This window comes from Lolium perenne, chromosome 7 (genome assembly GCF_019359855.2).
Source record: "Lolium perenne isolate Kyuss_39 chromosome 7, Kyuss_2.0, whole genome shotgun sequence".
Classification (NCBI taxonomy): domain Eukaryota; kingdom Viridiplantae; phylum Streptophyta; class Magnoliopsida; order Poales; family Poaceae; genus Lolium; species Lolium perenne.
The window spans coordinates 50,153,887-50,179,727 of NC_067250.2; the positions used below are offsets into that span (position 1 = coordinate 50,153,887).

At 44.2% G+C, this 25,841-nt stretch overlaps 3 protein-coding genes across 4 annotated transcripts; 1 reads left to right on the top strand and 2 right to left on the bottom strand.

Annotated features, from left to right (window-relative positions):
- Positions 1 to 5,624: 5,624 nt before the first annotated feature.
- LOC139833578 (uncharacterized) lies at positions 5,625 to 6,044 on the bottom strand. Its single transcript, XM_071823890.1, has one exon. It carries the CDS (start codon positions 6,042 to 6,044, stop codon positions 5,625 to 5,627), a length of 420 nt encoding a protein of 139 aa, XP_071679991.1.
- A 79-nt stretch (positions 6,045 to 6,123) lies between these two features.
- On the top strand, positions 6,124 to 11,133 carry LOC127317565 (amino acid transporter AVT1I). 2 transcript variants are annotated; one of them, XM_071823106.1, is made up of 5 exons: positions 6,124 to 7,820; positions 8,304 to 8,395; positions 9,185 to 9,303; positions 9,436 to 10,043; positions 10,355 to 11,133. In XM_071823106.1, exons 3-5 carry the CDS (start codon positions 9,231 to 9,233, stop codon positions 10,868 to 10,870), a joined length of 1,197 nt encoding a protein of 398 aa, XP_071679207.1. In that variant the 5' UTR covers positions 6,124 to 7,820; positions 8,304 to 8,395; positions 9,185 to 9,230; the 3' UTR covers positions 10,871 to 11,133. The 2 variants fall into 2 exon arrangements, with proteins under 2 accessions (XP_071679207.1, XP_051204088.1); XM_051348128.2 differs by having other exon boundaries at positions 7,927 to 9,303.
- Positions 11,134 to 12,991: 1,858 nt separating this feature from the next.
- LOC127317564 (amino acid permease 6) lies at positions 12,992 to 15,318 on the bottom strand. Its single transcript, XM_051348127.2, has 5 exons — positions 15,024 to 15,318; positions 14,393 to 14,720; positions 14,086 to 14,303; positions 13,830 to 13,972; positions 12,992 to 13,731 (listed from the first exon to the last, which is right to left on the bottom strand). The coding sequence occupies exons 1-5, from the start codon at positions 15,133 to 15,135 to the stop codon at positions 13,087 to 13,089; spliced, it is 1,446 nt and encodes a 481-aa protein (XP_051204087.1). The 5' UTR covers positions 15,136 to 15,318; the 3' UTR covers positions 12,992 to 13,086.
- Between the last annotated feature and the right edge of the window lie 10,523 nt (positions 15,319 to 25,841).

A 25,841-nucleotide genomic window follows, 5' to 3' on the forward strand; every position in this document is an offset into this window, starting at 1 on the left:
GACTCGCTCGTGTAACTTGCTTCTATCCGCAAGGCCATATAGGTGGACTTCAGGCAACATACACAATGATCACTCCGACATGCTCGCGTGGGAATGTGCTTCTACTAGAAAAGAAACTGATGCATGAATGTTTTAAGAAAAACCGCAGGGGAAGGCATCCCATATATGTTTCTTGATTTTTTTTCCAAATTTCTAGTAAATTTATTAGCTAAATTTTTTATAGTACAAAGTATCAATTAAAAAACATGAAAATGTTCACATATAAGAAAAAGTGGTTCATCCTGTATTTAAAAAGTCTTCACCAATGTTAAATAAAGGTTTATCTGATGAAAAAATCTTGTCTTAAAAAACTATTTCCCTTGTCATTTTATGGGAAAAGGGGTTTATGCTTTGAAGAAAATATGTTGATGGGTTCAAAAGAAAATGCCCACAATTCTGAAAATTGTTCACTCGATAAAATTGGTTCAAATTTGAAAATTTGTTCACTCGATAAAAATATTCATATAATAAAAATGTTCAAATATGAAAATGTTAACTTTTATAAAAGTGTACATAATTTAAACAAGGATTCATTTTTTTAATTGGACAGAAAAGGTCCCAATTAAAAAATGTTCATGATTTTTAACATAAATTTTACCGAGTAAAAATAAAAGTAATTAAATACGGGAAAAGAAAGAAAATTCTAACTTGGATTAGTCGGTTTGCTCACATGTCTCCCTAACGAGCATATCTCTTTCACATCTCTCTCTATTAGTTGCAGCCGCTCGAGGTGTTTAGCCGCGCCACCAACATCTCCTCCCCATTCGTCAGCGACTGTCGCTCTCCGCACATGCCAGCCACCTCCGCTGCTCTTCCACCCGCACTGGCACCACTACTACTCCTTCGCCTTCTCGTCGACAACCGCTGCTCCTCCATCTGTGCGGCTGTTGCTCCTCCTCCCCACAAGGTTCGGCCGACTCATTCGTCCTCGGCCGCTAGCCTGCTTCTCAATGGATGACGAGCTCTTCACTTGTCACCGGTTCTGATGAGGACGACATCTACGAGCGTATTTGTATGGATTTTGACTCAATTTGGCTCCGACTACCTCCAACCTGGCAGATTGGTAGGTGATTCAGGAGATTCACTTGATTTTGTCTCTGGTTGACCTCTGGTGTGGCGGATTGGTCGTCAGCAAGCTCAAATAGGCCACGTTGGTTTCTCCATGGTCGCTAGCACACCATTTTTAGCGGATTTTTGTTGATGCTACATACTGCATTGCGATCTGCTACATGTATACATAGTTTTTTATATGTAAGTATGAGTAAATTGCTACAATGATTTCTGTGTATATGGTACCGAGAAACTGCTCAAATGTTACTTGCGTGTTCTCATAATGTTTGTTGAGTTAGGCAAAACATGTTTGATGTGTTGGTTCTTTTTGTTGGAGATTGTTAACATGATTTTTTGATTTTGCTCGAAGCAAAGAGGGATTTGCTACATACTGTATTTTTTTGCTACATGAGCATGTTTAAAGTGCTACAATATTTTCCCATACATTTGCTTGTTTTTACTGTTTACAGAAAAATATGTTGCAAATTGTTGTTACATACATAGAGAAAAGGAAAACGCTTTGCTTCCCCCGGGGGATCGTGCGCGTTCCATCCTCCGCCTCCAGGGAACGCCACGCGTCCACAACTTTATGCCCACGGAGGCATTGTGCGTGGGACCCACCTCAGATTTTATCTCTTCATCGTTGCTCTGCTCCACTCGTTTATCTCTCCCAACTCCCCGACCAGATAATTCCCCACCTCAACGCCATTAATTTTCCCACTCTCCCCACAGCCGTCGACGTGCCTCCGGCACCGGCACCGGCGGCGACCTCTCCGGACCACTTTCTCTCTACCACCCCCTGGGTGTACCACTCTGGCCCCTGCCCTCCCCATCTCCACGCCATGCTCCGCCCCTCCGCCCCTCCGCCATGGCCATAGAAACAGGGTCGTCGATGGCCACCGTCTCAGGCCACGAGCCGCAGCTAGATTTGCTACAAGTTGCGGTGGCGCTTGCTACAACCGCGGCGGGGATTTGCTACCACGGTCGGTGGCGGCGTTTGCTACAACGGAGGCAGGGACTTTCCACCATAGCCGCCGCCGCCGGCGCTTGCTACAGCGGCGGCGGGGATTTGCTACATTGGCATCGGGGGTTTGCTACCACAGGTCGGCGGCGGCATTACGTGCGGCCGACAATGGTGCTACGTGCTGGCCGGCGGCGGCGCTTGCTACAATGGCGATGGCGCTCTGCTACAAGCGGCGGGCGGCGCTTGCTACAATAGCGATGGCGCTCTGCTACAAGCAGCGGGCGCCAGTTGCTACGATGGTAAATGTGCTTTGCTACAAGCGGCGACGCCGCTTGCTACTATGGGTGTGCGGCCTTGCTACCCACGACGGGCAGCGCTGCTGCCATGGTTGTGGGGCGTTGCTGCGACCGGACCTCGCCGGAGTTGGACGGCGGGCCTGCGACCGGACCTCGCCGGAGTTGGATGGCGTTCAGGGTTCCCATCGTGATGGGGTCGGGGGCAACCTGAGAGAGAACACGGGACCTAGCGGTTGCTTTTTTTCTTTGGGCGAGGGCTGTGAATTTTCTCCCTATACCTGGTGGCCCGGAGGACACATGTCGAACGGAGGAGGCGGGGGATCAGGCTTCTAATCCCCCGGGGGACGCTCAGCGTTATCCTAGAGAAAATAGCTACACGTGAAATATTTTTGCTATATGATTGAAAGCGCGGGATTTGATCACTTAAGTGCACCGGACGACTCCAAAAGCGGTTGATAGTTTGCATTTTTATATCCGGTTGTAGTCTAGCTTTTGCCAAAAAGAAAACATGAAAAAACGAAAAGAGACAGAAAAAATACGGAAACAAAAAAAAAGAAACAAAACAAAAAAAAACCGAAATAAAACAGGAAAAAGCGTGAAAAAGAATACTGAATGGGCCGGCCCATGCACGACCACTGCAGGTGCTAATTGCCATCCTGTGTGCTGGACCATGGGTCCTTGGGTTGGGCCGGGCCGGGCCTTCCCGTACTGGTCTTTTCTCTGCCGCGGCCGAGAGTCTCCGTCGCATGGCGTGGTGCTCTTCAAAGCCTTCGAGATGACTGGTGCGGCGTGGCGGCGTGCTGCGTCGGCCACGGCCACCTCTGGCGGCGACTATACGGAGATCCCTGCCCCTCGCATCAGTGAATTGCCTCTCGTGAGTTGATGGGTGGCTAACTCATGGTTCAGTCCTCTGGGCTCTGGGTCTGACACTACTGTCGCCTGCGTTTTTTAGGTCTCGAGGGGGGATGTCGCCGCGCTGGTGCCGCTGCTGGTCGACGTCGCCGCGCGGCCACCATCAGCGGCTCCGGGCGGTGGGTATTTCAGGCCAGGGCACTTCGCAAGCGATGCCGGAACCGGGGCATCGGCGGCAACTGAATGGACAGAATGGTAACTGGTAAGTATTCAGTTCATTGGCCGGCCAGGACATCAGAATGCTGTCCTCCACTCCACCAGCACAATTCTTTGCCGAATCATAGTGGCGATGCACAATGTGTGGGCGAGCGTGTGGTACGTGGTAGGTAATTCGCCCGGTTCAGAGTCTCACACGCTGGGACTCTTGAAGGATTTAAAATCTGAGAGGAACCGGCAAAAGTTCGGATAGAGTCGAGCATGGAGGGAGACACTGCGAGGGACAGCGCGAAAGATTTCAGTGGCACTTGTGTTGGGCACCATGGCTTTGCCCAGCAACCAGCAGTGCTTGCTGAGTAGGTGCGCGTCCATGCTTCTCGTCCCCTTGGCCTACACTTTTGAGTTTTCCCTCTAAAATATGTTGGGGCTTCCGTGGGTCTCCCATGATTAGGATATGAATCTGATCTTCTCCATCCAGTTCAGGTTGTCTATCTCGTTCTAATCACGTTATGTCTTGTAATATTTTTTTTATGTTCCAGCTCCACCTTTCTACCAGAAGGAAAAAAACCATTATCAGGATATATCTGAACTTGTCCACTCATGTTGTCTATCTTGTTTCAAATTGGCTAACATAAGGATGATTTGCATGTTTTTTCCCATGATCCGCCTTTCCACCAGAAAATAAAGGGATAGTTGCATTGAATGTAGGTAGGCAAAGTTATGGCTTGACCTGGTTCTTCTGAATCCTGATTTCCTAAGTCCTTATTGTTAGCATGTCGTTGCATCTTATGCATTTTCTTCTTATTTTATTGGCTAATGTCTTATTCTACTCTTGAAGAACATATTGTACGTGATACCAGTCACCACTATTCTCTGTTACAGAAAGCACAATACTTAACTACACTTGAATTTTTATCTAGAAAGGGGATATCCGACCTCTGCACTTACTACTTGAATAGATTCAGAAGACCTTGAAATACTATTTTTCTATGCTCAGTTCTGCCCAAAAATAATATTCTGGAATCTCACGAAGAATTTGCTAGGTTTTGTTGTACAATTTGTGAGGGTATTATATTTTTTCATACAAAAATCTCCTGCATTCTTTACATGGCCTTAATTTTAAAAATGTAGGAACAAAACACAAAAAACCTACTTACCTTTGAGAAAAAGTTAAGATACTTCTTTTCATCCAGCATCTTGTGCTACTTGTACAGTAACTTTTCCGTTAAAGGACATCTAATCATGATCAGTTCTTTGGTGCTACAGCCTCCATCAACTTTGGCTAGCTTTCATATTTTTGGTGTTATATCCTGTTGGGATATTCATTTTAAATTGAGCACACAGTTTTATTGTCTTGTGATATTTACACTTCTTTTACCATCGCTCTGTTACAGCTCCAATCTTCCCAAAGAGCTGAATTTATATTTCATGGCAATTGTGGTAACCGATATCTCTTTCGTGGTCGTAATTTTTCTGCTACTCTGTAATATTACTATTTAACCAACTTCCACTTCCACGGCCGGACACCAAACTTTATGCTATGCAAAGGAAATGCTGAATGAAGTTGCTTGCAAAATGTTCTCTTGTTTTTAAAATATAATTTGTATGTGAGCTTTAATGCAGGCGCAAATGTGTGCTTTAGCTTCTTTTTTTTCGAGAAAACGCAAAAAGCCTTTGCGTTTCATTTCATTGGATAGAAAGAAGGTTTATGGTTACATGCCCCCCCCCCCCCCCCCCCCCCTAAGAGACGATACAACACAGAGGGAACAAAAAGCGATAAAACAGGGGGATACATCCCAAGTCTGAGGGAGGATCAGGCGTAGCCCTTGCGCTCCTGCCCTTGCCCATAAGGCAGCCTCCTCCGTGATGTTGTTGACGACGGTGCTGATGGAGGTTGAGCTCCATTGAACACGCAATCGTTGCCGGTGCTTCCAAAGCATCCAGGGGATGAGCAGGGTGATGGAGGCCAGGCCCTTGTGGCTGGGCGTAGGGGAGGTCCGTCGTTCTCTGTGCCACCAAGTCTGGAGCGAGTCATCACGTTCCGGGGGGTTGCAGGTAGCGCGCAACCAGGTTAGAACCTCGAACCAAACCTGCTGGGAGAAGCAGCTTCCTGTCAGGAGGTGCTGCATGGACTCCATCTCCTTATCACAAAGGAGGCAGCGAGGGTGGTGCTGAAGTCCCCGGCGTTGCAGGCGTGCGGCCGTCCATCATCGGTCCAGGTTGGCTAACCAATGGAAGAATTTGACACGCTGGGGGGCCCAGGTGCGCCAGGTAAGCTTCCAGGCGCTGCAGAGGGTCGATCCCTGGAACATGGCGTTGTAGCAGGACTTGGCGGAGTAGGTTCCGCTGTCGTTCCACTTCCAGGTGAGGGTGTCGGCCTGGTTGGATAGTTCCACGGGCTCGAGCTGTCGCCAAAGCAGTAGGTACTCGCCGATCTCTGGAATCCCAATCGTGTCATGGATGTCGTGCGCCCAGGAGTGGCTGAGCAGGCCATCAGCGATCGTCCTGATGCGGCGTCTGCGTTTGGGGATGCACGCGTACAGGTGGGGAGCAATATCGCTGATGGAGCGCCCGCCCAGCCAGCGATCTTCCCAGAATAACGCCGTGCGTCCGTCGCCGAGGGCCATGGTCGTCGAGGCGAAGAACAGCGCGCGTTCCACGTCCGAGAATTGCAGGTCAAGGCCCTACCAAGCCCTGCTCGGGTCCATTCGGCTGAACCAAAGCCAGCGAAGGCGAAGAGCGATGCCAGCCTTGTCCAGGTTTAGGACGCCGCGGCCGATGGGACGACAAACCCGGCCCCAGTTCATGGCAGTTGCCGCCATGGGCCTCCTTGCGCCCAGCGCCCCAGCCCAGAGGAAGCCTCGCTGTATCTTTTCGCTGAGGTGCAGCGTCTTCTTGTCCGGGGCGTAGACGAGGAGCTGGTGAATGGGGATCGCACTGAGCACGGACCTTATCAGTTTCAGCCGCCCGGCCTTGTCCATCAGGTGCGCCTTCCAGGTGGGCAGTTTTGCCGCAACACGGTCGATCACGGGCTGCATCTGAGCTCTCGTGGGACGCCTGATGGTGAGGGGAATGCCCAGGTAAGTGATGGGCAGCTCCACAACGGGGGTGCTTTAGCTTTTACTTACGATCAAAGTGATACTGAGCTGATACGTGCGGAAGTACCCAACTAACAACTTGTGGTCGCTGAGATTGTATCTGTCCTTACTTTTAGATTCCATAGGATATACGTTGGACCACATGAACTAACTTTACTGGTAGACAAGACTCAGGAGGCTACCATGACAAAGACCAATGTGTCATTTCTTGTGTCACCTAGGAGTGCTTTAGAACCTATCAATTTCAAATCTCTGCATGGGAAAACTTATAATATGGATTTTCTCATGCTCCGGTCTTAATCTCTAACAAAGAACCCTCTCCATCAACTTTCGAGAACTGATCGGTGCCCAAGGGAGTCCACTCCCCAATGGCAAAAAGTGAATGATGCAAATGTTAAAAAAATACTAATTATTCATGGATGGTATGATTTTTTACATGATACACATGTAATGTAACTTTGATGTGAAATTCATCCTGATATCAAGAACCAGAAAAGGCACACTGCCATACTTTGCACTCCTCGTATATGCTAAGACTGTCAACTTGTCTTTCTTGTATACTGAATTCTTGATATGAGGAACTAATATGATATACCAAGATTCTAAAGTTTTACATAAATTTATGTGTAATTGTTTACTAAGTCCATGAAATTATATGATTTTTTTGATACACTATATCTTGATATTTTATGGATTTTCAAAAAAAAGGATGTGTTTCCAGTGGACAAATAAAATCCCCCCTCCCTACATTTTCGCCGGATTTCATGTAGGTTTGTTGTTAAAAATTCTGTAGTTATCTACTTTTGGGACACCACTTGTATTTTTCATTGTTCAATGAGTAACAGAGAATGACTTTTCAAGTGCTTACGTTTAGAATCTTCAGAAAATGTGTTTTATATACTTGGTCTAGGACCTTTCAAGAGCACACCCATGTGGCTTAAATATTATCTCATAAAGTGGTATGCTTTTCATCTGCTTGATATAAATACGCTATTGCTCCACAGACCGTGCAACAAAGAATTATGTTATATTATTTTTTGGCACTCATTATTTGATATGTTCCCACCAGCTGCAGAATAGGCATAATTTAGTGGAGCGGCGATGTTTTATGTATTCACTAGGGCTAGCTGCAACACGGTAGCAGAAATATTTAGGGTTGTGCCATTTCCATATTTGTTTGGTGCACTGAACTTTTGTTACCATCAGAATGGAGACATCACATAGTGGGAAGTGTCATGTCATTATTAAAGATGAGCAGGTTCTGGCCACATCTACCATCTTCTGTCATCAGTCTGCTTAGTACAGGTATGTAATGATTTAAATGAAGCACATAGTGCTTCATAATTCCGTTTTATCATTTAAATAATAATTAAATATAGTGCTCAACACGGTTTTTATTCTGTCTGTACAGGGTTCTTACTCTTTCCTGCATAGGAAGGTCATTTCAGAACATTATTGCCTAACCAATTAACCAGTTTTTCAGCTCCTTTAAGAGAATAATCCCTTTCTCACTTACGTTTCTGTTGGATGCTGCGATTTCGGTCTTCTCTCTGTTTTACACTTTATATAATGGCATGACATCAGATTAGTGTGCTAGATATATGTTCGACCACATCTTTGAATGTAGAGGATAGCAATGTATGCATGATATGTTGAGAAGTCAATCTAGTCAGGGTTACGGTTAAGCTTATGTAATCTTCGATACAAATCCAGAGTCTCGTTCCATGATTTCTTCATTCATTTGTGCTCATTATTGTCAGTATTTCTATCTGACACAATGCTCTTCAGGAGTACACACCAGGGCTGGGGATTGAACCCTGGTCTTTTGGCTGCACACATCACGTCGCCGCCACCTTGACCAACGAGGGTCCCAATTTGCAGTAATATATGTTCACTAACATTTATTTTTTCAATAATTGTAGAGTGTAGTCATGATATCATTGTGGATTATAATTTATGAATGAAGGTAGTCCTCAAAAAAAATTACGAATGGAAGTTAGAGTTTCTTATGAAGGATATTGCTTGTCTTTTCAGTATATATCCATTTTCTCTCTCTAATGTATACAGTTCTTAGCTAACTGCATTTTCTATCACTGTTCCTACCTCCGAGAACTCATATATATACATTACAGCATGGTGTTTATGCAGAATATTCTTCTTGCACAATGACATCGCACGTATTCCTGCGTACAGTTAGGAAGTATCAAATTAACGGCCACCTTTAAAGATATCTGTATTTTATAATCCAAAAGAAAGGACAACAGACTGCATATAGGCAGATGTTCAAAAGTTTGGTCCTATCAATATCTTAGTTATTCGCATAATTTGAACCAAGGCAAATCAAGCATATTAGAAGACGGAGCAACTTTACGTGTTTCCCTGCTTTTAGCATGGTTGTTGCATGCATTTTGGATGAGCGTGTTTCCTTCCTTAATATCTGGATATTTATCTTCAGATCCTCAGGCTTCAGTACGTATCTGTTGTTGAAACTCAACATACATTGGACAGATCCACTTTGTCGCCCATGCAATAAATGATCCGTGCTTTATTTTTTGCATTTTATCTCCCTTCTTTTCTTAGAAATGGACATCTAGTCAATTATCACAAGAAAGTGCTTTGCTAGTGCTAGTGCTAATGCTAACTTCATGCACCACCCTTCTCTTTAAAAGGCAAGGTAATGAGCATGGTGTAGTCCAACAGCACTTGTAGTTTGTGATGGATGCCAGTACTCCAAAGTCTGGGACGAGCTTCTTCAAAACTTGCTTCAATGGAGTTAATGCTCTCTCAGGTTTCTTCCGCTCTTTCTGTCTTGTTCAAGCTTCAGATTGGATAAGTCCGCTATATCTATCCAATTAATCATTCTGTCTCATATCTGCTCTTTAACCTAGCTAACTTGCAGTATTAACTTTCTATTTTGTAGGGGTTGGAATATTATCCATTCCTTATGCATTGTCTCAAGGAGGATGGTTGAGCGTACTTATCTTCACAACTATAGCTGTTATCTGCTTCTACACTGGGATTCTCCTACAAAGATGCATAGATTCAAGCTCCCTTGTTAAGACATATCCTGATATAGGTGAGCTAGCTTTTGGCCGGAAAGGAAGAATCATAGTTGCAATATTCATGTACCTGGAGCTGTACCTTGTGGCAATTGATTTCATGATATTAGAGGGTGATAACCTGGATAAATTATTTCCAAGTGTCAACTTCCATGTCGCTGGACTCAAGATTGGAGGCAAGCAAGGGTTCGTTCTGATTTTCAGCATGTTAGTTTTGCCAACGACATGGTTTCGGAGCTTGAATGCCCTTGCGTATGTCTCTGTTGGAGGAATCTTGGCTTCCATCATTCTCATCGCCTCTGTTGCATGGGTGGGAGCATTTGATGGAATTGGTTTCCATGAGAAAAGCGTGCTTCTGAACTGGGCCGGTATTCCAACTGCGATGAGCTTATATTCATTCTGTTTCAGTGGCCATGCAGTTTTTCCCATGATATACACCGGAATGAGTAACAGAAAAATGTTCCCAGCAGTAAGTAAACAAGAAGTTCTTTCACTGATCTTTTGTGTTTGTTTGACCAGGAAGCGTGTATTACCATTATGTAGCACCTTACTCATCTGTTGAAAACTAAAACTGATCTTAGTCTGTCCATCTATTATGGTTAATTTTTCCTTTCATGCTCTTAGTCAAAGCATAATTTAACCTTTTTGACTGATTGGAGTTGCAAATGGCAACTTCAGTTCTGGAAACTGGAATCCTGTCAAACTTTCCGATAACAGAAAGCTGTAGATCAATGACATCACAGTGTGTAACACGTCTTGTATCTATTTTTCCAATTCCAGGTGTTGCTCCTCTGTTTCATCATCTGCACTCTTGGCTATGGACTGATGGGCGTGATCGGGTACTTGATGTACGGTGATTCGCTGATGTCCCAAATTACGCTCAACCTGCCATCAAGGAATTTGAGCTCCAGCATCGCCATCTACACCACGCTGATCAATCCGTTCACCAAGTTTGCGTTGCTGGTCACTCCAATAGCAGAGGCGATTGAGGACAGTCTCCATGTTGGCAAGAACAAAGCTGCCAGCCTCTCCATCAGGACTGCGCTGGTTGTCAGCACAACCATAGTGGCACTTGTCGTGCCGTTCTTCGCCTACGCCGTTGCGCTCACCGGCTCATTGCTAAGCGGCACTGCCACGATGCTGCTGCCATGTGCTTGCTACCTGAAGATCAGATCCAGGACTTGCAGAAAGCTGGGGTTCGAGCAGGTGGTTTGCGTGGCTATTATCATTGTTGGGGTAGGAGTTGTAGTCGTAGGCACCTACAGTTCACTGAAACAGATCTTCCAGAGCTTATGAATTTTATGAGCAAGGATGTGGAACGAGCCATATGTGGAGCCTATTCTAGTACAGCAAATAATGGCTGTGCTCTGTACCTATAATACTCTGGCAAGATATAGATAGAAATTTAGGTCACATAAGACTGAATAGGAATAATGGCTAAGGTCTTGGGAATGGAGACTTACTTATTCCGAAGAAACTGCTTGTACTATCTATCATGTTATAAACATTATTGAAATGTATAGCCCGATGTCTAGCCAGCGGCTACTTCCTTCTGTTAATGGATGAACAGAGTTGAGAGTTCCATCATTTTTTTTTTTTGTAGAATTAAGTGTTGTGCAGATATGTGTCCCAGTTGTAATTTTCAGGTCAAAGCGTCAAAACCTGTTGTTCCAACGTCATTTGTATGATGTATATGTGCTCCACAGCTGAAGCACCTAGACCACGACGAACAAAGATACTGGTGCACGTTCGTGCATCGAGGCTTGAGGCTCACACTTGATTATGCATAGCACGTCCGCTTGAGGTAGCCAGCCATTCATGCAAAGGGGAATATCATGAGAGCTTAGGAATAAATTGACCTCATCTTGAAGTGCTTTTTGGCTCGGGCTCTCGTCATTGGACCAATGGGTGAAGTAGCAGGTGTTGCTGAGCTTGAGGAGGTGGCGTCCAAAGACCTTGGAAGTAGGGGTTGGTAGAACATGGAGGTGTCACCTCCATGTGCCACCTCCTTTGATGCCTCGACGCACCCGGCACCTCGCTGCTGCCTAGGTTTGAAAACATGGAGATGTTGTCAGACGAGTTGGTTGGTTTTAAATCTCGGTTTTGGAAATATTTCACACCCAACAAAAATCACTAAAGTTCCAATGAGTTTGTATATTTCAGTTTGCATTTAATTCAAAGTGCCAAAAATTTCTCTTAAAGTTCAACAAAATTTCAAAATTAAAAATGAATTTTAAAATCATTTGAATTTATGTGCACTACTGAATTTAGCTGGGATGAGCTTAAACTTTGCTTATACCGCAGGAACTTGACCATTGGAAGCCAGTGAGACATGCGGCAGATTCAGCTTGATGGACATCGTACACATATTGCATCGATCCAGCACCTGCACCCGTCGCTTCACTCGCTCGCTCCCAAGTTCAGAACTGTTACTAGTGGAAATCATCAACAGTTCAATGATCAGTCGCAGCAAGTTCACATCGGTGTTGCCCTTCTCTCCTAAAACTACCTTGTTCCTGTCGTTCCATCTCCACCAAAGCAAAGCCATGGTCCGCAACTTCAGATCCCTTCTGAGCTGCAGAATTTGAGAAATGACATCTTTCGGGTCACTGCACTCTACTATGTTCTTGCGGATCTTTTCCAGACCAAAGTTTCGCCACAAATGTTTGACAGTTTTGCATCTTAGAAACAAGTGACAACCATCTTCATTCAGGCGCTAACAGAGTGGACAAATGGGGTCAATGTGCATCCCTCGGCGCTGCAGATTCAAACGGAACGGCAGGTTATAGGCCACAAGAGTTTGTCGAGACTTTTGGTGTGCATTCAACACGTCAGATCTCTTTCCACACAAAAGCCTGCATTGGATCCGAATTCTATTCCTGTCCCAACTGAACTCCAGCCAATTTCTCTGTAGCTTATATGCAGACTTGACACTGAAAATGCCCTTATCACCAAAATGCCACGCCCAGTCATCCTCAGTATCCTCATACACTGGAATAGATAGACCAGTGCTTACATCTTCCTCACAGAAGATATCACGGACTAGACCCACGTTCCAAGTGCCACTGAAAGGGTCCAGTAGTTCACTTACTTTGGTCATTACTCTTAGGCCACGCACATTGATCGGTCGCCGACTCCAGGACCTTGGGAGCTAATTACTTTGATCACTTTTTTTATTTAAATGTAGCAACTGAAGCGTCTGAAATATTTTGAACCAAATGTGTGGTTATTTATTTAGCGAATTCTAATGAAATCACACTGAACTGAAAGTGATCTCCATACTTGGGACTTGGGGGGAGAGGGAGAGAATCAGAGAGGAGGAATCGAACAGTTCCGCCAAATTGGTATTACAACATGGTTCCACATATGGGTGGAATATATTTGATATATTTTGCTATCCAGGCACATATATATGGGTGACCCCAAAATCTGAAACTATTCTGTTACATCCCACTTGGTTTCACCAATCAAACACAGCTCCATTGAAATCCCACTACACTAAGCTATTTTGTTCACATCTTCGTCTTGAATGGCACATAGTTCTTGAGCGATAGGGTGATCCCCTCCACAGACGCGACAGCCACGGCCACCGTCACCACAAAGCACACGAAGCTCAGGCTCTGCAGAGCTACCCACTTTTTGGAGTACTTCTTCACTTTGCTCTGGCTGATGTACATCTCCACCGGGAAGTAGACGGTGAGCGGCCAGAACCCGAGCGCGCCAAGGAGGCCGAGGATATCGTTGAAGAAGGGCAGCGAAATGGCCAGGACGGTGCTCACGATGACAAACGCCGTCCTCCAGACCAGTCTGAACATGTTGAAGTTGAACTTGCCACCTGCGACAGGGTACTGCCGGACGACGAAGTCTGAGCTCGGCCATCGGGCTGCGGCCCACTTCTCCACGGCGGCGTAGATGGGCTGACAGTACACCTGGTAGGCGCCGACAAGGTGCACGACAATGCAGACATTGGCGAAGTCGATGAGCCAGAAGGGCTCGTAGAAGCCGAACCCGGTGAGCATGTTCCCCGGCGCGGCATTGCCGAAGGCCGAGTAGCCGAGGCAGCCACAGAGCATGTAGAAGGCTGTGGTGGTGGAGACGCCCATGAGGTTGGCCTTCCTCATCGTCTTATTCTCGGCCGGAGGAGCCTTCACTGTGTCCTGTATTTCCAGAGATGAGCTATTAGTACCAGCAGTAGCTAGTCAAGAGCGTCCTCTTTTCAGTCAAAGATATGTTTCAATACTTATGCGATGCATACCTGAATTTCTATAAGAACCATGGAGTATGAGTAGGCAAATGCAATGTTGCCGAGCGCTTGCAATGTCAGCCATATCTTCTGGGCGGGCGAACTAACGTCTACCCCAATTTGAGTGCCACCAATGGTTGTCTTGCGAGTAGGACCTGCCAATCGGAATAATAAGTAATTAAACACAGCGCCGAAACTCAAAGCTGTATTTTACCAAGGAACGGGAATGCATTAATGCGTTGATATCTTGGGAAGGTTCTCCGTTTACCTGATATGGTCTGCGCCAATGCGAGGCCGACGCCGATCGTCGAGTAGGAGAAGGACATGACAGCGGCGAGGATCGACAGCCAAGCCATCTGGCTAAGGTTGGGGAGCTGCGAGAAGAAGATCTGGGATATCCCGAAGACAACCATGTACATGGTTGTGTAGACGGTGCAGTCGGCAGAGTGGCCGTTCTTGTGGAAGCAATTGGCCTTGTACAAAGCCCTGTTCCACATCATCAGAACGAAACCAATGAGATCGATCGATTAGCTGAAAAAATAATTGAAAGTTGTACAGTGACTCGTCAGACTTACGCGGCACTGATCGATGCTGTAATGGTGTATCCGATTGCAGTTCCAACAAGATTGACGTACTGACAGAGGCCACAGAACCAGACCTGCCGTCTTCCTAGGTAGGACTCGACGGCTTCCGTGTAGGTGTAGTTCCTCTTCCCGGTGACGGCATCATCGCTGCGGTAACAATCTGTGAGGAGCACGGAGGTGTAGTATGTGATGACGGCGAAGACGATCAGTGTCCCCGGCCCGGCAATCCAGCCGAGCTGCGCCGTTGACCACGGCAGCGACAGCACCCCAGAGCCGATGACCGCCGTTATGACGTGCGCGCTCGCCGTCCACACCGTTCCTGCTCGATAGGCGAAATCGATCAGACGATTTAGGCAAAACAAATCACACTGAACATTTTCGAGAAACCCAAGTCTAGTTCATATGTTTCGAGAAAACAAATTAAGGCTAATGTTCTGATGAGAAGTTGAGCACTTCCGGGGTACGTGTGTATTGGATCAAAGAAAAACTCCAAATTAGTCTCGTCGCCACACGCCTACGCAGAACTCGATGTGCGTGCGGTAAAACAATGCGCTTTGCAGCAAGTCCAGATCAACTACATCGAAAGAAGAGATAGATCGGAGAGTAGAATACGATTTCTTGCCTGTTCGTTTGGCCTTGCCGTCGTCGTCGAAGAAGTCGTCGGCGATGATCCGCCGACTATACGGCGCCGCCGGCAGTCCCCCGAACTCGGCATCTACGTCCGCTCGGGCCATCTTGCTTGTTGCTTCTGGACAGGGTGGGGAGAACAGCGGTGCGGCAGCCGATCTTTTATGGCCCTGATATTAACACCTTCCCTTCTTCGAATCGAATTCCCAAACCGAGTCGGATGATTTGGAACCTAGGCATAAACCGTGTTCAACTTGGTCATGCCTTGTAGTTTTCGAACCTAGACGTATAATCGTGTATATGGCCTAATCACTTTCGGGTTTTGAACCTAGAGAAACCGTGTTAAACTTGGTGGTTACTTATGCGCTATGTACCAGATTATTATGATTTTGTCTCCGATTCTGTTATTAGTTAGAGCCATGTCTCGGGTCTGGCCGCCGTAGCCGTAGGAAGCTCAAAGAAAGAAAAAAAAGGATCGATCTTGCCCAACAACTCTGGCTTGAACAAGAAATATGACGATTTTCTTTAAAAACCACGTTACAACTCATGGCTAGCACGGATAAACCAGTCCAATGGTCGATGCATATTCATAGTTTCAAGTCATGTGGCTAATGATGACTAGCAATAAAACATGAAGCCATTCAACGATCTATGACAATTTTCTCAGTTCCAACCTATGTGTAGATAGTAAAATCTCAGTTGCAACGTCATGTGCAAGTACGAAAATCTCAATTACGAGCCTTGTTGCATGTGATGGATAGTACAAATCACGATGTAATTCAAGGTCTCGGAGACGACTAAAAATTAAGCTAATTCTTAGCAATCACGTTCAAAGTCCTCTATAAATGTCACATACTACTATTGTCTATTTGTCTTTGCATATCAGATTTCCTCCAACACTTTTGGGGACGAAAACTAGAATACACTAGGCCCCTTTTTCGATTTAAAGGATTTCAAAAGAATTTTGTAGCAATCCAAGCCATAGAAATTTTTTCTATAGAGGCTACTTATGGAGGCCATTTGGTTCCAAGCAATGAACTCTATAATAATCGATGGATTTCTTTCCATACTCTACAATCTTATAGAAAGGCCTCTTGAAAAAAAATTATGTGTGTATGAAAACTCTATCATGTACTAACCTCTATACAAATTTCCTGCATTTTCTATGGTGCAATAAAAAATCTGTTATTGGTCCCTATGTCTTTTTTTCATTTATGTAGGATTCCACGTGCCATGGCATTCTATTTCCTCAGCATTCCTATTCATGTGTGTTTTAAATCTAGCAAAACAAAGATGCAAACAAGAAAAGGCTCACCTAAAAAGATTATTTTTGGGTCAAACATCCAACCGGTAAGAAACAAGACCACAAAGCCCTCACATACTCATTTTTCATTAATATTGATGATCGATATTCTCGAAAATATCTGATTAATTTCTTTCATGATACTAATTAATTTCAAATTGTGTTTTTTGACTGCCACAAAATGGAAAGTCGTGTATATTTGGAAAGTATTTGAATACAGAATTTTTTCAAGATTTCCACATCAATTGCTGCATGATAACTAAATTGTTAGATTCTGCAAATCTTTATTTATTTGTCGCAACAACGTCTGCAAGTCTTTATATTTTTTTTTGCAACAACGAATAACTCACTGTGGAGGAAACATAATTAGAATGTGGATATATTTCTTATAGACCTTTTCAAACCTAACAAAGTACATCTTTGTACAAAGTTAAATTTCACATAATTTTGAACATAGGAGTCAATGAATAGGGTCCACCTCCACGTTGCAACATGTCGATCGATATGGTTGTTCCAATAGGTGAGATGTGATATGCAAGTCTTAGCATAACCATGTTGCTAACTCATTTTGAGTCATCGAATTATTTACCAAATCAACCCAATCAGCTTTCCACAGTTGCGATAATGTAGAACTTGTGGGGGATACATGTAGGTTACATTAGCAAATAAAGAAAAAATATACCACATAACCCAAGATCACAATAATAAGACTATAATAGACCACATCATTGCTACTAGACGGGACACGTAGCAGTAGTAGAGTTGAGTCGTAGTACTTCATCTCCTCGGTGCAGATCTCTCGTACAATTTTTCCAAGCACAGCATGACATGGGGATATCATATTGGGTTCTCAAGATTGCATATCCTCGTATGTATCAGGAAGGAGTATGTGAGCCCATGACGCTCAGAGCATCCAAAGCCCAAAAACTAGATAAAATAGGCAAGTAATGGCCCGTAAAGGGAAACCGATATTGTAAATTGTAACCGATCCAAGTTAGTTTTCGAAACCTGGCCTACTATATAAAGAATAGGAGGAGCCGCCGGGGTCCGGGGAGGACACATTCCATAAAATAATCGTTGTAACCCAATACTATATAAATTCTCAGACACTTTTTATGGATCGAAGGGAGTAATTGTTATACGAAGCACTATAATATTAATTGACCCCTATAGCTAATTGATCGATTTGATTCTACGAGTTGTGCAACACTTGCCGAAACTAACTACGTAACAAAATTATGTGTTTGTTTTGCACAACACACCATGTTTTCTTGTAATATGTTGCTTAATGTTTTAATTAACACCAAATTAGACCTTGTCGTAGATATCACCACGGCAGGATGCAACACTTTGTTGATGCGGGGGCAAGGTGACGTAGCCATCTGCGGAGCGAGGTGCACAGGACACGGGGTTTTACCCAGGATCAGCCCCTCCGGAGAATAAAATGCCTACGTCCTGCTAGATCTATTACTCAGTGGAGTTTTACAATGGGATGGCTCAGTCGGCCGGAGGAGCGAGAGCTATGGAGGTGAGGAAGAGTGAGATCGGATCCGTACTGGGGTTTAGATCGGGGGTTTATATAAACACCCCGATCTAGGGTTACATAGAGATAAGATCGTATCTTAACGACCGCTATAAGGCCGGGATCCTTCATCCCGCGCCCAAGTAATCTACAGCTTCAGTCGCCTGGGCCTCCGGGCCAGTAGCCATCCTCCAGGGTTTAAGCCCAGTTGCTCAGGCTTTTAGGCCCAGTCGCCCTTGCCGACGGACCCCTTCTTGGACCTTCTCTCATGCGGCGAGTGAGACCAATGGTGGACCCCCTTAGGTGTATCCCCATCAGTAGTCCCCGAGCGCGTCTTGGATTGGGTGTGGAGTCGAGGCAAGGCATGGAGGGGCTTGACAAGGATACATGGCGAATCGGCGGCGAGCTCCTAAAACAGAGTAAATAACTATGACACAACTCTTTAGTCGAAATGAGCCAATCGGTATAAGCCAGTCGGAGCGATCCAGTCGGCGTGAGTTAGTTGGCGTACATCAATTGGTATGGACCAGTCGGCGCAAGCCCGTCAGTGTGAGCCAGTCGACGCAGGTCAGTTGGCGTAAATCGTTCAGAGGACATACGTGGCAGTTCCAACGGCTAGTTTCACGTTGACCGAGGCGCGAGCCATTGTGCTGTAGTTGACCGTTGGAGCTTGAAATGGCGGGTAACGACTAGTTAACGGCCCACCACTTAACCCCGCCACGAATCTGGGCCGCTGATCTCCAGGCACTGACTTCGGGACTGTTGTGGGTATACTTTATGGGTATATCGACGGCGTGGCCTAGATCCGGCAAGCCCGGGTGGCCCACAGACGGTGATGGTGGCATGTGGCCCATCGGACGGCCCAGTTGCTGTAGATCAAGATGGATGAAGTCCAGCCCAGGTAACAGGAGCCGGATCCCAACCGACCTATGAAGATAGTCGAATCTGTGAAGGCCCAAGTATCCGGATCCGGTACGGCGCATAAGGAAAGGTGGATCCTTGACGTGCACGGCAATGTAATATTCCGTAGTTAGGCATCTTGTATTCCGACTAGGACTCTCCGTGTAACCCTAGATCCGGACGTCTTTATAAGCCGGATCCCGGGAGCCCTAGAGGCACAACCACAACTCATTGTAACAACACGAAAGTGCCCAGATAATTCCAGACAAGCAGCAGTAGGCCCTGTCATCGAGCAGGTTTTCCAAAGCTGGGTAAATCGCGAACCACCGTTCCGAGGACTCTCCGCCCTATGGCCCCTACTTCTTCTTCCCTCCATGAGGATCCATCCTCTGTAGTACCGTCGAATAGGCAACGACAAGGACGGATTTGGACGGCGGATATCTTTCCTTATCCATGCCGAGTGGGCGGTATAAAACGACAAACGCGACCTATGGCAGATCACTTCGCCCCATTCCCTGCTGCTTCTTCATCCCTCTCGCCCGCAAGCACCTAGCCTCCATTTATTTTAGCTCCGACAATTCAGATGGCGGCAAAGGGGTGGACGCGGTCCAAGGTGACCAAGGAGGCCCTGATCCCATACATTTCCTCGGGCGTGATCCTTGAGATGAATCGGGAGAGGTGGAGAGTGCCAGCGGCAAAGGAAACCGAGTCGATGCCGCGGGAGGGGGAGTTCGTGATTTTCATGAGCTTCCTCGATCGCGGCTTCGCGGTGCCAATCTCCTCCTTCCTGCGCCAGCTGCTGGCGTTTTACAACATCAAGATCTCCAACCTCGGCCCGCACAACATCCAGCAGATCGCGCTGTTCATGGCGCTGTGCGAATGCTATCTGGGCTGCCCGCCCTACTTTCCGCTGTGGTTGGCGATCTTCCATGGTATGGCGACCCGGATGAGTAAGAGCGACCAGACGCTCATCCCGGTCGGTGGGATCACCTTCCAGGTGAAGCGTGGGGAGGCCTTCATTGACATGGCGCTCCCGAAGAAGGCGCATGCGCAGTGGAGGAAGTTCCCGTTCTACGCCAAGGAGACGAATCCGAAGGGCGAAGTCGCCATCCCGCAGTACTCGCCCGAGCCGAGAGAAACGCGGTGACTAAACGTGCTGTTATTTTTATATAAACTGAGGAGCAAAAAAGATTATTTTTATATAAACTAGCTTCCCCAAGCTTAGACTTCTCCATAGCATTAGCAGTAATTGCATTCATACTAATAACATTGCTACTATCATGCAAATAAGGTTCCATAGGTTTTTTTAATTTTTGCATCAAACAATTCATATCTAATTCAAGATAAAGTTCATAAAGATCTCTCATATTTTTGTTGTTTTCCATTACGCCTTACTAGTGTAAACAAGAAACAAAAAGATGCAATTGCAGGATCTAAAGGAAATAGCTTCGAGCACTCACACACCGGCAACAGTGCTAGGAAATAGCTTAGTAGTCGGAGGATGTGAATACCTTTTACCTTACCTCCCCGGCAACGGCGCCAGAAAATAGCTTGGTTGCCGGGGTCCGGAGTGTGAGTGCCTTTTACCTTACCTCCCCGGCAACGGCGCCATGTCTACGCACGCTTCTATATTGTAGACAGTGTTGGGTCTCCAAGAGCAGAGGTTTGTAGAACAGCAGCAAGTTTTCCTTAAGTGAATCACCCAAGGTTTATCGAACTCAGGGAGGAAGAGGTCAAAGATATCCCTCTCAAGCAACCCTGCAATCACGATACAAGAAGTCTCTTGTGTCCCCAACACACCTAATACACTTGTCAGATGTATAGGTGCACTAGTTCGGCGAAGAGATAGTGAAATACAAGTGGTATGAATGAATATGAGCAGTAGTAACGGCGCCAGAAAATAGCTTGCTGGCGTGCAGTTGATGGTAGTAATATTGCAGGAAGTAAAGATGCAGTAGAACAGTAAATAAGCGATGGTTGCAGTATTTGGAAACAAGATCTAGGGATCATACTTTCACTAGTGGACACTCTCAACATTGATCACATAATAAAACCACTCTACACTCTCTTGTTGGATGACAAACACCATTAATTGTGTAGGGCTACAAGAGCACCTCAATGCCGGAGTTAACAAGCTCCACAACATTCGATGTTCATATTTAAATAACCTTAGAGTGCATGATAGACCAACGCAATTATACCGAGTACTAACATAGCATGCACACCGTCATCGACAGACTATGAAAGGAGGAATAGATCACATCAATACTATCATAGTAATAGTTAACTCCATAATCTACAAGAGATCACAATCATAACCTATGCCAAGTACTACATGATGCACACACTGTCACCATTACATCATGGAGGAGGAATAGAATACTTTAATAACATCACTAGAGTAGCACATAGATTAATAGTGATACAAAGCTCATCATATGAATCTCAATCATGTAAGGCAGCTCATGAGATCATTGTATTGAAGTACATGGAAGAGAGATTAACCACATAGCTACCGGTACAGCCCTTAGCCTCGAGGGAGAACTACTCCCTCCTCACGGGAGACAGCAGCGGTGATGAAGATGGCGGTGGTGTCGATGGAGATGCCTTCCGGGGGCACTTCCCCGTCCCGGCGGCGTGTCGGAACAGAGACTTCTGTCCCCCAGATCTTGGCTTCGCGATGGCGGCGGCTCTAGAAGGTTTCTCGTACCGTGGCTTTTCCGTTTCGAAGATTTAGGTCAGGGGGCTTCTTATAGGCGAAGAGGCGGAGTCGGAAGGGCTACGGAGCAGCCAGACAACAGGGGGGCGCGCCCCCCTGGGCCGCGCCGGCCACATGTGTGGTGGGCCTGTGGCTCTCCTCCGGTACTTCTTCGATGTTCTGGAAGCTTCGTGGAATTATAAGATGCTGGGCATTGATTTCGTCCGATTCCGAGAATATTTCCTTTCTAGGATTTCTGAAACCAAAAACAGCAGAAAACAGGAACTGGCACTTCGGCATCTCGTCAATAGGTTAGTTCCGGAAAATGCATAAATATGACATATAATGTGTATAAAACATGTGAGTATCATCATAAAAGTAGCATGGAACATAAGAAATTATAGATACGTTTGAGACGTATCAAGCATCCCCAAGCTTAGTTCCTACTCGCCCTCGAGTAGGTAAACGATAACAAAGATAATTTCTTAAGTGACATGCTATCATAATCTTGATCAATACTATTGTAAAGCATATGAGATGAATGAAGTGATTCAAAGCAATGGTAAAGACAATGAGTAAACAACTGAATCATATAGCAAAGACTTTTCATGAATAATACTTTCAAGACAAGCATCAATAAGACTTGCATAAGAGTTACTCATAAAGCAATAGATTCTTAGTAGAAAGCTTTGAAACAACACAAATGATGATTAAGTTTCAGCAATTGCTTTCAACTTGTAACATGTATATCTCATGGATAATTGTCAACACAAAGTAATATAACAAGTGCAATAGGTAAACATGTAAGAATCAATGCACGCAGTTCACACAAGTGTTTACTTCTAAGATAGAAAGAAGTAGGTAAACTGATTCAACATAAAGTAAAAGAATGACCCTTCGCAGAGGGAAGCATGGATTGCTATTTTTGTGCTAGAGCTTTTCATTTTGAAAACAAGAAACAATTTTGTCAACGGTAGTAATAAAGCATATGTGTTATGTATAAGATATCTTATAAGTTGCAAGCCTCATGCATAGTATACCAATAGTGCTCGCACCTTGTCCTAATTAGCTTGGATTAACATGGATTATCATTGCATAGCATATGTTTCAACCAAGTGTCACAAAGGGGTACCTCTATGCCGCCTGTACAAAGGTCTAAAGAGAAAGCTCGCATTGGATTTCTCGCTTTTGATTATTCTCAACTTAGACATCCATACCGGGACAACATAGACAACAGATAATGGACTCCTCTTTAATGCATAAGCATTCAACAACAGATAATATTCTCATAAGAGATTGAGAATTAGTTGTCCAAACTGAAACTTCCACCATGATTCATGGCTTTAGTTAGCGGCCCAATGTTCTTCTCTAACAATATGCATACTCAAACCATTTGATCATGAAAATCGCCCTTACTTCAGACAAGACGAACATGCATAGCAACTCACATGATATTCAACAAAGGTATAGTAGTTGATGGCGTCCCCAGAAACATGGTTACCGCTCAACAAGCAACTTATAAGAAATAAGATACATAGCTACATATTCTTCACCACAATAGTTTTTTAAGGTTATTTTCCGATGAGCTATATATTGCAAAGACAAAGAATAGAATTTTAAAGGTAGCACTCAAGTAATTTACTTTGGAATGACAGAGAAATACCATGTAGTAGGTAGGTAGGTATGGTGGACACAAATGGCATAGTTTTTGGCTCAAGGATTTGGATGCACGAGAAGAATTCCTCTCAATACAAGGCTAGGCTAGCAAGGTTGTTTGAAGCAAACTCAAGTATAAAACGGTGCAGCAAAGCTCACATATGAACATATTGTAAGTATTATAAGACTTTACATTGTCTCCTTGTTGTTCAAACACCTTAACCAGAAAATATCTAGACTCTAGAGAAACTAATCATGCAAACCAAATTTTAACAAGCTCTATGTAGTTCTTCATTAATAGGTGCAAAGTACATGATGCAAGAGCTTAAACATGATCTATATGAGCACATCAATTGCCAAGTATCAAATTATTCAAGACATTATACCAATTACCACATGCAGCATTTTCTGTTTCCAACCAAATAGCGATGAACGAAGCAGTTTCAACCTTCGCCATGAACATTAAAGTAAAGCGAAGAACACAAGTGTTCAAATGAAAAAGCGGAGCGTGTCTCTCTCCCACACAAGCATGATGGATCAGATTTTATTCAAACAAAAACAAAAACAAAAACATACAGACGCTCCAAGTAAAGCACATAAGATGTGATGGAATAAAAATATAGTTTCACTAGAGGTGACCTGATAAGTTGTCGATGAAGAAGGGGATGCCTTGGGTATCCCCAAGCTTAGATGCTTGAGTCTTCTTGAAATATGCAGGGATGAACCACGGGGGCATCCCCAAGCTTAGACTTTTCACTCTTCTTGATCATATTGTATCATCCTCCTCTCTTGACCCTTGAAAACTTCCTCCACACCAAACTCAAAACAAACTCATTAGAGGGTTAGTGCATAATCAAAAATTCACATGTTCAGAGGTGACACAATCATTCTTAACACTTCTGGACATTGCACAAAGCTACTGAAAGTTAATGGAACAAAGAAATCCATCAAACATAGCAAAACAGGCAATGCGAAATAAAAGGCAGAATCTGTCAAAACAGAACAGTCCGTAAAGACGAATTTTTTAGAGGCACCAGACTTGCTCAGATGAAAATGCTCAAATTGAATGAAAGTTGCGTACATATCTGAGGATCACGCACATAAATTGGCAGAATTTTCTGAGTTACCTACAGAGAACCCTGCCCAAATTCGTGACAGCAAGAAATCTGTTTCTGCGCAGTAATCCAAATCTAGTATCATCTTTACTATCAAAGATTTTACTTGGCACAACAATGCAATAAAGTAAGATAAGGAGAGGTTGCTAAAGTAGTAACAACTTCCAAAACACAACAAAACAGTAGCAAAATAAAGACATGGGTTATCTCCCAAGAAGTGCTTTCTTTATAGCCATTAAGATGGGCTCAACAATTTTAATGATGCACTCGCAAGAAATAGGAGTTGAAGCAAAAGAGAGCATCAAAAGCAAGTATGAAACAAATTTAAGCCTAACCCACTTCCTATGGGAAGGAATCTTGTACAAAAATAAATTCATGAGGAACAAAGTGACAAGCATAGGAAGATAAAACACGAGTAACTTCAAGATTCTCAACATAGAGAGGGGAAACTTAATATTATTAAGATGAATATAACCATGTTTCCCTCTCTCATAATAACTTTCAGTAGCATTATTGATGAAATCCACAATATAACCATCACTTAAAACATTCTTATCATGGTTCATATGCATAAAGGTATCATTAATTTTGGCATAAGAAAAACTCTTCTCATTAATAGTAATTGGAGCAGGATCATTATCAAGAATTTGAACATGGTAAACAAGTTGCATACTAAGGGAATGATTTTTAGCGATCCCACCATAACTATGACAAGTTTCATAAGGATAATTATAACATGTGTCATAGCATTCTTTATAATAATTGTCAAAGATTGGAGGCATAGTGTCATCATAAGAAATAGAATAGTTATCTTTCACAGTATGTTCCTCTGTGACCATACCATCATTGTTACTAGAAGGAAATGTATCAATCATATAATGATCAGTAGCAAAAGGATTTTCAAACACCTCATCCCCAAGCTTAGATCTTTCTATATCATTATGGGAGGAAGCATGGATAGTACTGATACTATGGCAATTGTTAACATCATCATTTACAGAATTAGTTTCCCAGAGATTTCCAATATCAAAAGTAGTGTGCTCTTTCAAATCATGATCACTAATGTAGGTAAAGGGCATAGGAAGATCATTGTATTCAGATTCATTATCATAATAATCATCAGGAGCAACATACTTACGGTTACCTATCGTTATCTCATACACGCGGGGATATGCTGTTACCTCTTTCTTTTTATTCCCCTTCTTCTTCTTCTTCTTCTTCTTCTTCTTCTTCTTCTTCGTTCCCTTCTTCTTGTTCCTCTTCTTCTCCTCCTTCTCCTCGTTCCCTTCTTTAGGAGGAAGAGGCTTGAAGGGGGGCTCCTCCACATAACCTGATTTATTTCCAGAAACAATAGAAGAAACTTGGGAGGATTCCTCCTTTTCATTAATAAGTTCAAAACACACAGCGGTCCTATCATATTTTGGCAAAGTGTCATCTTCTAAAATATTTTGTATGTAAGTATTTGTATGGCAATTATCAATGCAATAAGAAAAACACCCATGCAGGACATCATCAATATCAAGATCACTCATATGTAACAAAGATATTTTTCTTGATAACTCTTCACACCACAAAAATAAAGTAAGTTCATCATGCTGATTAGGAGTAATTTCATCATT

Coding starts and splice junctions, on each gene's coding strand:
- LOC139833578 (XM_071823890.1), bottom strand. CDS start 6,044: ATGGCCCTCGGCGACGGACGCACGGCGTTATTCTGGGAAGATCGCTGG.
- LOC127317564 (XM_051348127.2), bottom strand. CDS start 15,135: ATGGCCCGAGCGGACGTAGATGCCGAGTTCGGGGGACTGCCGGCGGCG. Junction 14,304..14,392: donor ACAGCATCGATCAGTGCCGC/GTAAGTCTGACG, acceptor GATGTGGAACAG/GGCTTTGTACAAGGCCAATT. Junction 13,973..14,085: donor ATTGGCGCAGACCATATCAG/GTAAACGGAGAA, acceptor TCCGATTGGCAG/GTCCTACTCGCAAGACAACC.
- LOC127317565 (XM_051348128.2), top strand. CDS start 9,231: ATGGATGCCAGTACTCCAAAGTCTGGGACGAGCTTCTTCAAAACTTGC. Junction 9,304..9,435: donor TGGAGTTAATGCTCTCTCAG/GTTTCTTCCGCT, acceptor TCTATTTTGTAG/GGGTTGGAATATTATCCATT. Junction 10,044..10,354: donor ACAGAAAAATGTTCCCAGCA/GTAAGTAAACAA, acceptor TTCCAATTCCAG/GTGTTGCTCCTCTGTTTCAT.